Below are 10601 nucleotides of genomic sequence, written 5' to 3'. Positions count from 1 at the left end.
CTCCTCTGGACCCTCTCCAATTTCTCCACATCCTTCCTGAACTGCGGTGCCCAGAACTGGACACAATACTCCAGCTGAGGCCTAACCAGCGCAGAGTAGAGCGGGAGAATGACTTCTCCTGTCTTGTTCACAACACACCTGTTAATGCATCCTAGAATCATGTTTACCTTTTTCGCAACAGCATCACACTGTTGACTCATATTTAGCTTGTGGTCCACTATAACCCCCAGATCCCTTTCTGCTGTACTCATTCCTAGGTAGTCCTTTCCCATTCTGTATGTGTGACACTGATTGTTCCTTCCTAAGTGGAGCACTTTGCATTTGTCCTTATTAAACTTCATCCTGTTTACCTCAGCCCATTTCTCCAATTTATCCAGATCCTTTTGAATTATGACCCTATCCTCCAAAGAAGTTGCAACCCCTCCCAGCTTGGTATCATCTGCAAACTTAATAATTGTACTTTCTATGTCAATATCTAAATCGTTAATGAAGATATTGAACAGAACCGGTCCCAAAACAGACCCCTGCAGAACCCCACTAGTTATACTTTTCCAGCCAGATTGAAAACCATTAATAACTACTCTCTGGGTACGGTTATCCAGCCAGTTGTTCACCCACCTTATAGTAGCCCCATCTAAGTTGTATTTGCATAGTTTATTGATAAGTATATTATGTGAGACTGTGTCAAATGCTTTACTGAAGTCTAGGTATACCACATCCACCGCTTCTGCCTTATCCACAAGACTGGTTCTATCACAGAAAGCTATTAGATTGGTTTGACATGATCCGTTTTTAACAGAACCATGCTGGCTGTTCCCTAGCACCTTACCACCTTCCAAATGTTTGCAGATGATTTCTTTAATTACCTGCTCCATTATCCTTCCTGGCACAACAGCATAACACAAACAAACAATTTTGGTGCAGCAATGTTAATATGGGAAAATAACTTATTAAATAAAGAACATGGCCTGTGCTAGAGCCCCTCCTATCAGAACACAACACAGAGCCTTCTTTCTTAATGCGAAACATTAAATCCGCAGTGGGGAATCTAGGACCTCTGCAGACTGGATCCAGACCCCAGCTTGCTTGGACTAGGCCCTTGGGGCTTCGCTTCCCCCTCACCTCAAGTGTAACGCCTGGGCTAGCGCTCCAGGGCTGTCCTTCCGGCTTTCCCCCAGGCTGGAGCACCAGTACTGGCTTCCTCACGCTGAAGAGCGGAGCTCCGAGACTCAGGGGCTGGATCCAGGCAAGCTTGGGGCAGGGTTTTTGTTTTGGGGGGGGGGGGGGGCAAATGTGGGGCCGGGTGTGAAGTTTGCTCGCCGCTGGGCCAGGCTGTGTGGAGTGAGGCTGCCCCATTTCAAGTGGGAGCCCATAAAGGAGCTAAAAGTGCCCCTGTCTGCGCGGGGGTGAGCGCGTGACCCGCGCCAGGCAGAACGCCGGGTTCCTGCCCCCAGATCACTTTTGCTGCCTCAGTTTCCCCATCGGTGCCGTGGGACTGCGGGTTACCGCGCGGGGCAGTTCGCCGGTCAGGAGAGCTGAGCCCCGGCACCGAACTGGGGCTGCCCACCCGGCTTCCACCCCCAGCTGGGCTGTGTGCCCCCCCCACGCCCGCTGCACCCCGCGCGCCCCTCGCCGGGCGGGGCGTCGTCTCGGGGAGCCGCCTCCCTGTCACATGACCCCGGCCCGTCCTCCCGCCGCATTGGCTCAGACGTATCACGTGCCCCGCAGGACTTGACGGGACGGGGGGGGGGAGCTGTCGTTGCCGGGCAACGCTGTCGCGGGCGGGGAGCGGCCTGGTCGGGCGCGGGGAGGAGGGTGCTGCCGGGCAGGTAAGGGGCCGTGGCCCATGCACCCCGCGGGGCGCGTGCACGAGGGAGGGGCGCTCCCCGGGGAGGAGTCGCGGGGCGGCGGCGGCGGCGGCTCCCCCCTCACTCACCCTGGGGGTGGGGGCTGCGTGGACTCACTCCCCACCAGTCCTGGGCAGGGCTGGGCAGGGCAGGGCAGGGAGCCGGCCCCCATTCTGGACCGGACCCATCGCGTGGATGAGGCGTTCCCTGCCCTGCAGGGTGGCTGCGTTGCGGCGCGGGGGTGGAGGGGTGAGTGACGGCTGTGAGGAGGGCTCCCTCCCTTGCAGGTCCTTACCCACACTGGGGGGGTTGCAGAAGTCAGGCCCCCCCCGCGGTGCACAGATCCTCTTCAGTGCTAGGGCAGGAGCTGCAGGTCCCTCCCCAGGCTTCAGTTCTGCGGCAGCGCCTGGGAGAAAGGGGTTGACTAGCAACGGGCCAATAGCCAGCCAGTAGGTGCGTCTACCCCAGGTCTTGCTCTGCTTTGTAGGTCATCAGCGCCAGCGTTTGGGGCTGGCCTCAGACTGTAGCTGGCAGTTGGTGATAGCCAGACTAGAAGATTCAATCTGGCTTTACTCGTCCACTGTCAGCCAGCTGCTACAGCCCTGCTTTTCCCCGGCACGCTGGTGCGTTAATTTATGCGCAGTTATCAGAAGGGGAGCTGTGTTAATGTGGATCTGCAAAACCGACAAGTAGTCCTCTGGCACCTTGTAGACTGACAGATATTTTGGAGCATAAGCTTTCATGGGCAATCTGATGAAGCGGGTCTTTGCTCATAAACGCTTATGCTCCAGAATATCTGTTAATCTATAAGGTGCTACAGGACTTCTTGCTGTTTATGTGCAGGAAGAACCAAAATGTTTCTCACCATTGTGCTACTGACAGAACTGACACCTTTGTTTTCATGCCCTTATTTATTGATTTACTAGCACCTGCCAGTTTCCACTTATGTGATTGAACTTGTTGTGCTGCTGTAAACTGCGCTAATTTGATGTGAAGGTCTCTCATGGAGATTTACACCCCAGTGTGCAAAGACAGTAGCCAGACATAAGCCTGCACTTGTGAGATGCTCCACCTGGAGATAGCGGGTCTTCACGCAGACTGGCTAGCTTGTTCTTTGTGGGATTGGGGCTGAAATATGGAGCACCAGGAAGATATATTTACAGAATTACTTTTTGGAGCTTTACCTGGGATATAATAGAACAGGTTCCCAGACTTTTTATTAAGGTGATATACCAATTGCACTTTTTTCTTTCTGTATGTCCCACCCATGTCCATATTCTTTGGTTGAGGTGGGGGCCATTATCACAGGCCAGCATTCATTTCCTTCACCTGTGCAGTCACCTCCTCACCTTGGTGATGGGTCACTGGCCACCCAAAGCAGCATTCTCCGCCCCATTCCGGCAATCCTAATCCTGGCCTGGTGTGGAAGGAAGGCTATGGGGTGTTGATAGTGGATAGATTGGTTGGAGAGAGAGTCTGCCCTGCACTCTCCCCATGGTGGCAGTTCCTGTCCCATGAGGCTGGGCTCATCTCTCTGCTGCTGGTTTTGGAAGCTTACGTACAGGATCTCCAAGGCACTCATCTTAGGCCGAGCCAAGTCAATGGCCCTGAAATGCCACTTACCAGGTCTCAATGTCAGGAATGGGGAGCCAGGCCAAACCCCAGGGGACAGGAGCATTTGCTTCCTGGTGATTGGGGGTGAAGGAGAAAGGGTGCTGCCTGCAAACCCCCTTTTCTGGTGCCTCTTCTCAGCATTGGCCCTGCAACCCACCTGGAACCTTCTGTTGATTCACTGGGCAGGACCCACTGGCTGGGAAGATCTCTGATGGATAATGTGTGAATGATAGCTTACCAGTGGTCCTAATAATTCTGTATGTTTTCGTGACATTGTAGGTCTTTTCATCAATGAGACTCAGCAGTAACCGTTAATGATGGGAGACGTCCTAGCTTATGAAGCAGAGCTGCTTGGGCTGGTGAAAGAGGTAGATGTTTACTGTGGTACAAAAAAGAGAAAATCGTCTGATACCTGCACTTAGGGATGGGGCAAATTTAAATAATTGATGAGCATCCATCCTGCAATTATTCCATGTGGGCAGGTGTTGCAGCTTCGTGGAGCCCAGCTGATGGGGCACTGCCAGCATGGACCTCATTGCAAAATCAGGACCTTGGTTAAATGAACACTATTAAGTAACTTGACCCACAGGGTTTCGTTTTAAATAGCTTTGCAAACCATATTAATAGAATTGTGTTAATTACATCTAAAAAGGTAGTAAAAAATGTTTAATCCTTCGTTGCCCTGTTAGACTCCCAGACAAACATGCTAGTACCTGAGAATTGGAAAGTGAAATGTACCAGTCCACTGATATTGTCTAACTTAAGACTCTGATCCTACAGGTAAATATAGACTTAACATTACACATTGTGATTAGTGCCATTGTGTTCAGTGGAGCTGTTTGCAGTGTATAAAGTTAAGTAACCTGTTTAATGCTTTACAGGATTGGGTTCGTCCAAAATGCAACAAATGAGAACACAGTGTGAATGGTGAAACATCAACATACATTATTCAATTTTAATCGTCTTCAGATCAGTAAAACAGATCTTTTCTAAATTAATTTTAAATTAAGGCCTTTGCTGTGATACAGCCACCTGTTTAGCCCTGTGCCACAAACACTAGTGTACATTCAACTTACTTAATCACATAATTTTTCTCCTTACCCTGGTGACAGAGGATCTGCTCTTCTAATTTGATTTCCCTATTTTTGCACTCTCTCACCTTGTCTGTCATGAACAGGCAAAACCGAACACAGGAACTGCCATACTTGGACAGACTAGACTGTTGGTCCAACAAGTATGTGTCCTGCCTCTAACGTTGACTAATACTTCACAAGCAGGCAAAAAACCAAATCCATAAACCCTGTGATGGAGTCAGTGTTATAAATTTGGATGGAAGAGAGAGAAATCTTCTGGACTTCTGCAGCTTTCCCTGAAGAATAACCTTTGATTACCAATATCATTATCTTGATTTGCTTATTTTCAGATATGAGTGGTGGTAAAATTATCAAGACCTTTCTTAAAATGCAGCCAGAGCATTGTCTGACTCTCTTGATTGTAGAACTAGAGCTCCCATTGCCTGTAGATGATGCTAACTTCAGAAAGTATTAGTCACATAACTTTCTTGTAAATAACTTGTCAACCAAGCTTAAAATAACTTTTGCATTACTTGGTACAGCTTGTGTCTCCTTGGTCTGGCAGCCTTGGGGCAACCTGTCCTGAACAAGGGAATTTGCTGGACTGGGGAGGTCCCCTGTCTCCAGCTGCACTAGCCCACTGCGAACTCCACTTCTGCCCTGGTTCTGCCAGCTTCTGGTCCCCCTATCTCCAGCCCCAGCCAGTCCTCCTGCTGCCATCTCATCTAGGCTGCTGGCCCCAGCCAGGCTGTTATCGGCCCTGGTCTTATCTCCGGCTCTGGATGCTTGCCCTGACCCCACTGCTGCTGACCTCAGCTGGGCTGCCAGGTACTGGCTCCCTCTTCAGCTAGGATGCTGGATGCTGATGCCAGCCCCACTGGACTTGCAGAATGGCCAGGTTAGCTATCTTCCCTGCCCCTAAGCTCCCAGACCAGCAGATCTCTCAGCTTCTGGCCCTCTTGCTCCTATGCTCCCAACCCCAGGGCTTTCCTGTCCAGGACCATTTGTGATCCTGCTGGACTATGGATGTTGCCAGCTCCGAGAGTCCTGGTTTTGGGAGGTGCAACCTGTGTTGTATTTTTTACTTGATGAATTGAACAAATCAACTGACTACAGTAAAACTTTGTAGCAAACATTTAAAGAGGTTTGCCTAGTCATTGGTCACTGTTTTAAACACTACAAAGTTTATCTGTGTGTGTTCTTGTGTCTGTAGTACTTAGACTTTGCAGAGTTCGAAGACACTGTGAAAACGTTTACAAAGGAATGTAAAATAAAAGGGAAGCCATTACCTAAAACAACAGGTGGTTCCTTGAGAGACTCAAAAGCTTTGCTTATCCAGGTAACCAATCTTTTGTGTTTTGTTTGACTAGCTAAGAATCAGAATAGTTCGAGCCATTGTACTATTACAGCAGTTGAAATAATCTGAAACGCTTAAGCTAATTTTTAGTTTAAACAGGAATAGGCTGATAGCCCTGTATTTTCAGTTAAGGGATCTCAGTTCAAATTCACCCACTCCCCTCAATAATCACAGTCCTACAGAGAAAATCCAGTTTTTCGAAAGTGGTGAATTAATTTGTGTGGTTTATTTTTCACATTTCCATGTTGATACACATTGTCTGGGCCTAATTTTCAGAAGGTGATGAGTAGATGGGCAAAACTTGTCATATAAAACTTTTTTCTGGCAGCAACATAGAAATGTGTCATGAATGTCAGTAATTTCACCAAATTATTTTGGTGCTTAAAAAAAGGTCTGAGAAAATCAAAACATTTAGTTTTTTTTTCCCTATTCAAAATGACTTTTTCTTTCAACATTCTCTGCAATTTAATATTTAAATAGCTGAAATTAAATCACTCAGTTTTGTGTAAATGTTTTGTGTCGTTCAAAAAAGCTTGTCATTTCAAAATTGTTTACTTTTCATTTGACCAAAATTCAAGTTCTTCCGTGTGTTTTGTGGAATTGCCAGCAAACCAAAAAATCTGCTTTTGACCCTGCTGTAGTACTTAGAGCCTTCGTGAAACCAGGCTTCTTATAGAAGAGTCAGCTAGAACCCCCAAGGTTGAGTCATCCAAAATCACTAGTCGCTTTTTCCAATTTATGATTTGGCTGCAGGCCTTGGTGATCACGTAATGTTCCAAATTCTTGAGGAGGGTAGGAGTGAGTTGTGGGAAAGTTGTTACTCTTTAGTGGTTAGGAGGATGTTATTAACATTATGAAATGTTATGACTGTTTCTATCTAAAATTATTTGTATGTGCTGTAGAATGTGGTGATAGCCACACTTAATAAAATACACAGATACATCATGTTAATATATTAAAATATACATGGGAATTATGTACTCCATCTGCACCTGGACTCTACCTAGTTATTATGAAGACATAGATAAACTGATGAATCTGGGGATAACATTTCTTCTCCTAACCCCTTACCCATGGATTTTTTTTTTTTTGCACACTAATCATAGAGGAGGAAAAGAGACGGATAAATGAAAAATGAACAAAAGATGGGCAGAGTTTCATATTCATCTAACAGAGAGGTTTTAAGGTGCAGGGTTTTTTTTTTCTGAGTGTGAGAGGGCAACAGAAGTAATGTCAAAGGTTCACAAAAGTGTACAGTTGTGGAAAGGAGATGAAGAAAAAGCAGAATGAATAATTGTAGATACAGGATAATATGAAAGCCAAGAGGTTGAGTGAAATAAGTTAATGAATAATTCTGAAAACCATGAGAACATCTTAATTGGATTTGGAGATGACAGGAAACCAATGAAGGTGGTGGAGGAAAGAGATTATGATTGTGTTTTCTGGAACAGGGGAGAGGCTGCAGTGTTCTAAACTCTCTGTGGTTTGGTAAATAGGGGTTTAAGAAGATCATAAATTGAATTAATTGTGATGAGGAGTAATCTAACCAGGAATGTGAATTATTTTGCAAAGGGTAGGGGATGGTAAGGGGTGAATTTTAGCTGTGTTCTGGAGATAGGGGTAGACAAATTTATTCATAAGGTAGCACAGGGTCATAGGGGTAATTCTGTAATTTAGGATCACTCCCAAGGTTTCTAACTGTATTTAGTAAGATAGATGTTATAAGGTAAGGTGAGTGTATGTGGAAAAACAGGACTGTAGCATTCAGAAATATTTCATAGTAGGAAGTTACAATGCAGCCAGAAGCAGATAGTGAAGACATAAAGAGAGGAGGGAAAAAATGAGTGCTAGAGGGAAAGTCGAGGATCTGTTTGTGAATCACATCTGTAGATGTGATGAGAGAGGCTGCTGTTAAGAAAAGCAAACCCTGAGATAGAAGCTGCTGAAAAAAATGAATGAAAAGAGCAATCTCTGAAGTAGGATCAAATGTAATAAGGTGCAGATCCAGTTGTGTGCTGTTCGAGTGGTGGTTGTGTCTGCTTGACTCCTGGGGAATCTGTCAGTGTTGGGTCAGCACTTTAATTGCATCATGGTGGTTGCTGGGTAGAGAAGAGCAGGAGCAGCTGCTGTGTGGTCTCAAGAGTTTGGAGAAGAAGCTGCATGTGGGGCTAAAATATGTAAATGTTGGTAGAAGTTGAAATATAGTTAATGTAATTAGTCTGTAGCTGGTGCTTATATGCAATTTACAAAAGCACCTAATAAATGCTTTTGAAAATAGAACTTATGCTCTTTAGTCAGGCACTTTTGAAAATATTGCCCATTTATGTGCAGGGTTTGAATGAACTCTCTTCTCCTTTGCAGAAAGATTTGCTTACTGCATTCGAAGATGGAGATCAGAAAGTTTTCTTTGAACTTTGGGAAGAGCATATTTCCTCTTCACTCCGAGACAATGAATCTCTTGCCCAGAAGCTGGAATTTTATCTTCATATCCACTTTGCCATCTACCTCTTGAAGCATTCTGGAGGCAAGCCTGTAGGTTTCCTTTTCAGTTTGTTCTTGCTATAGTTGTTTTGTGTGTATTCTCCAGTCTGGATGTTTGCCAAGATAATGTGGTCTAGAATGGGTTGGTTTGTAGGCACTCATAGGCCAAATCCACTCAATCAATAACGTCAATATTTGATGTTATACAAAGGGAGACATCTGAACTGGACAAAACAAAGAAGCCATAATGTAGCACTTTAAAGACTAACAAAATAATTTAATGGGTGTTGAGCTTTTGTGGGGCAGACCCACTTCTTCAGATCTGCCCCACGAAAGCTCATCACCCATTAAATCATTTTGTTAGTCTTTAAAGTGCTATATGACTGCTGTTTTGTTTTGTTGGGATGCAGACTAACACAGCTACCTCTCTGTTACTATCGGAACTGGAGTTTATTCTCAAGTGTGACACTTTGCACCTAGGTCTCAATAAAGATAGCAGTTACCTCACGCAGTACAAGGACAGTTTCCCCATCTTTGATATTTGTAGTGACCTCAGGCAATTCAATAGATACTTGCAGTATGTAATTTTTTCCCCTTCTTTCCCCTACCTCTGTAGACCTGCTCTCCTTCTGTCCTATGTAGCTGATTCATCAGTTTTCATTTTCAATTAAACAAACAAACAAACCAAAACCCCTAAAGTAGCACATCCAGTTGTGTAAAATCAATTTAAGTGGGCCATCTGTCGTCAGCAAGGCTGTCCACGGTGTTTAATGGGTGAAAACTGGTGTTTGCTAGGATATATGTCCCACTGTGCGAGCCTTTGCATTTGTTCTTGTTTCTTTGTTTTGCAGTTAATTCTGAGAGAGATGTTTCCAAGAATTTGCTGAATACATTTGCTGTAAACAATGTAGAAAAGCAAAAGATAGATTTGCACTGCAATTGAACACCCAAACTGGCCCATGTGAGCTGACTCGGACTTTGGCTGGAGACAAGCTCCAGAACCACAATAAAACAGTGCCATAGTTCAAGCCTTGCCTGCCTGAGTCAGCTGGCACTGGTCAGCCAGGGGTGTTTAATTGCAGTGGAGACATACCCAAATAGTCTCCAGCAATGTGTTTTAGCTCAACAATGCATTGGTGCAATGCTGCAAGCAGTCAACAGATGAAATTGACTGGTGTTTTTTTTTAATTGTCCAGTCTGAGAGAAGTCCTTGAAAAGTAAATAATATTTTAAAAATGTTGTCTGTAACTAATGTGTTGTATAGTGTCTTAAGGGAGAATGATTGATTGTTCGTAAATAGGTAGTTTTTAAACCTAACATTTCTCCCTTCTGGGATTAGCAGAATACTTCCTTTTAAAGAAGTTTGTGAAATAAACATCTCCCAGCAAAATACATCTCTCATAATATTGAGGATGATTTTTGAGCCATTGATGTTTCTTATGCGGCTTTTACTGCACCATGCTTGCCAGAGAAAAGAGAGATTGGTTATTTAACATGTTTGAAATCAAGTAGCGACTTCCTCTCCACTTGCGGGATGCGGATGTGGCACTTGACCTGCAGAAATCTGCTCCAAGTGATCAAGACTATTTTGATCCTACAGCAAGTGGCCTTCTCTTATTTCTTTTGGCTCCATTGTCCTGACATGGAAGAACCCTTCTGCATGTTCTTTTAGGATCAGTGAGCAGATTAAATGCTCTGTGAATCATGAGAAGCACTTGGTCAGAAGGTAGTGCGGGGATGGAGGATTAATGTTTGATGCTGAATCGAAGTCTCCACTTGCAGCTGCCAGCCCCATTAAACACCTCCTGAAGTTGTCTTCTGAACCATGATGCTCTGTGTCTTTGTTCTCTAGGACAAAGCTGACTTTGATGAAAGGATTTCTTGCTTTAAAACATATCTGGAGACTAAAGGGGCTGCCCTGAGCCAGACCACAGAATTCCTCCCTTTTTACGCTTTGCCTTTTGTGCCCAAGCCCATGGTCCACCCGTCATTTAAAGAGCTCTTTCGGGTAAATATTTGTTCTGCACAGATTTTGTTAATGATTTTTCTCATGGGGTTGATGGGTGCTGAGACCTGTTTAGTCTAGTAATGCTTTTTATTTTTTTCCTTCTGCAGAAATTGTAAATGATAAAAAGGAAATTTGTGGTGAGATAAAGCATAAGAGCTGTTAAACAGAGGTGGGAAAAGTACCCACAATAGTTACTTGAGTAGAAGTACAGCTGGTGTGTG

General features: G+C 44.9%; 1 protein-coding gene across 3 annotated transcripts in view; it reads left to right on the top strand.

Annotated features, from left to right (window-relative positions):
* Window positions 1-1755: 1755 nt before the first annotated feature.
* Window positions 1756-10601, top strand: part of ARMC9 (armadillo repeat containing 9) — a 116067-nt gene continuing 107221 nt past the window's right edge. For 2 of the 3 annotated variants that reach the window (XM_075003814.1, XM_075003813.1), the window contains exons 1-5: window positions 1760-1829; window positions 3741-3829; window positions 5748-5873; window positions 8253-8423; window positions 10225-10380. In XM_075003814.1, the coding sequence (XP_074859915.1) occupies window positions 3776-3829; window positions 5748-5873; window positions 8253-8423; window positions 10225-10380 (507 nt within the window). In that variant the 5' untranslated portion in view covers window positions 1760-1829; window positions 3741-3775. Of the gene's footprint in view, window positions 1830-3740; window positions 3830-5747; window positions 5874-8252; window positions 8424-10224; window positions 10381-10601 lie in introns of all 3 variants that reach the window. The other variant, XM_075003816.1, reaches the window with a different exon arrangement.

This window comes from Carettochelys insculpta, chromosome 10, assembly GCF_033958435.1.
Source record: "Carettochelys insculpta isolate YL-2023 chromosome 10, ASM3395843v1, whole genome shotgun sequence".
In the NCBI taxonomy this organism is placed as follows: domain Eukaryota; kingdom Metazoa; phylum Chordata; order Testudines; family Carettochelyidae; genus Carettochelys; species Carettochelys insculpta.
This window is presented reverse-complemented; position numbering and strand designations above follow the sequence as displayed.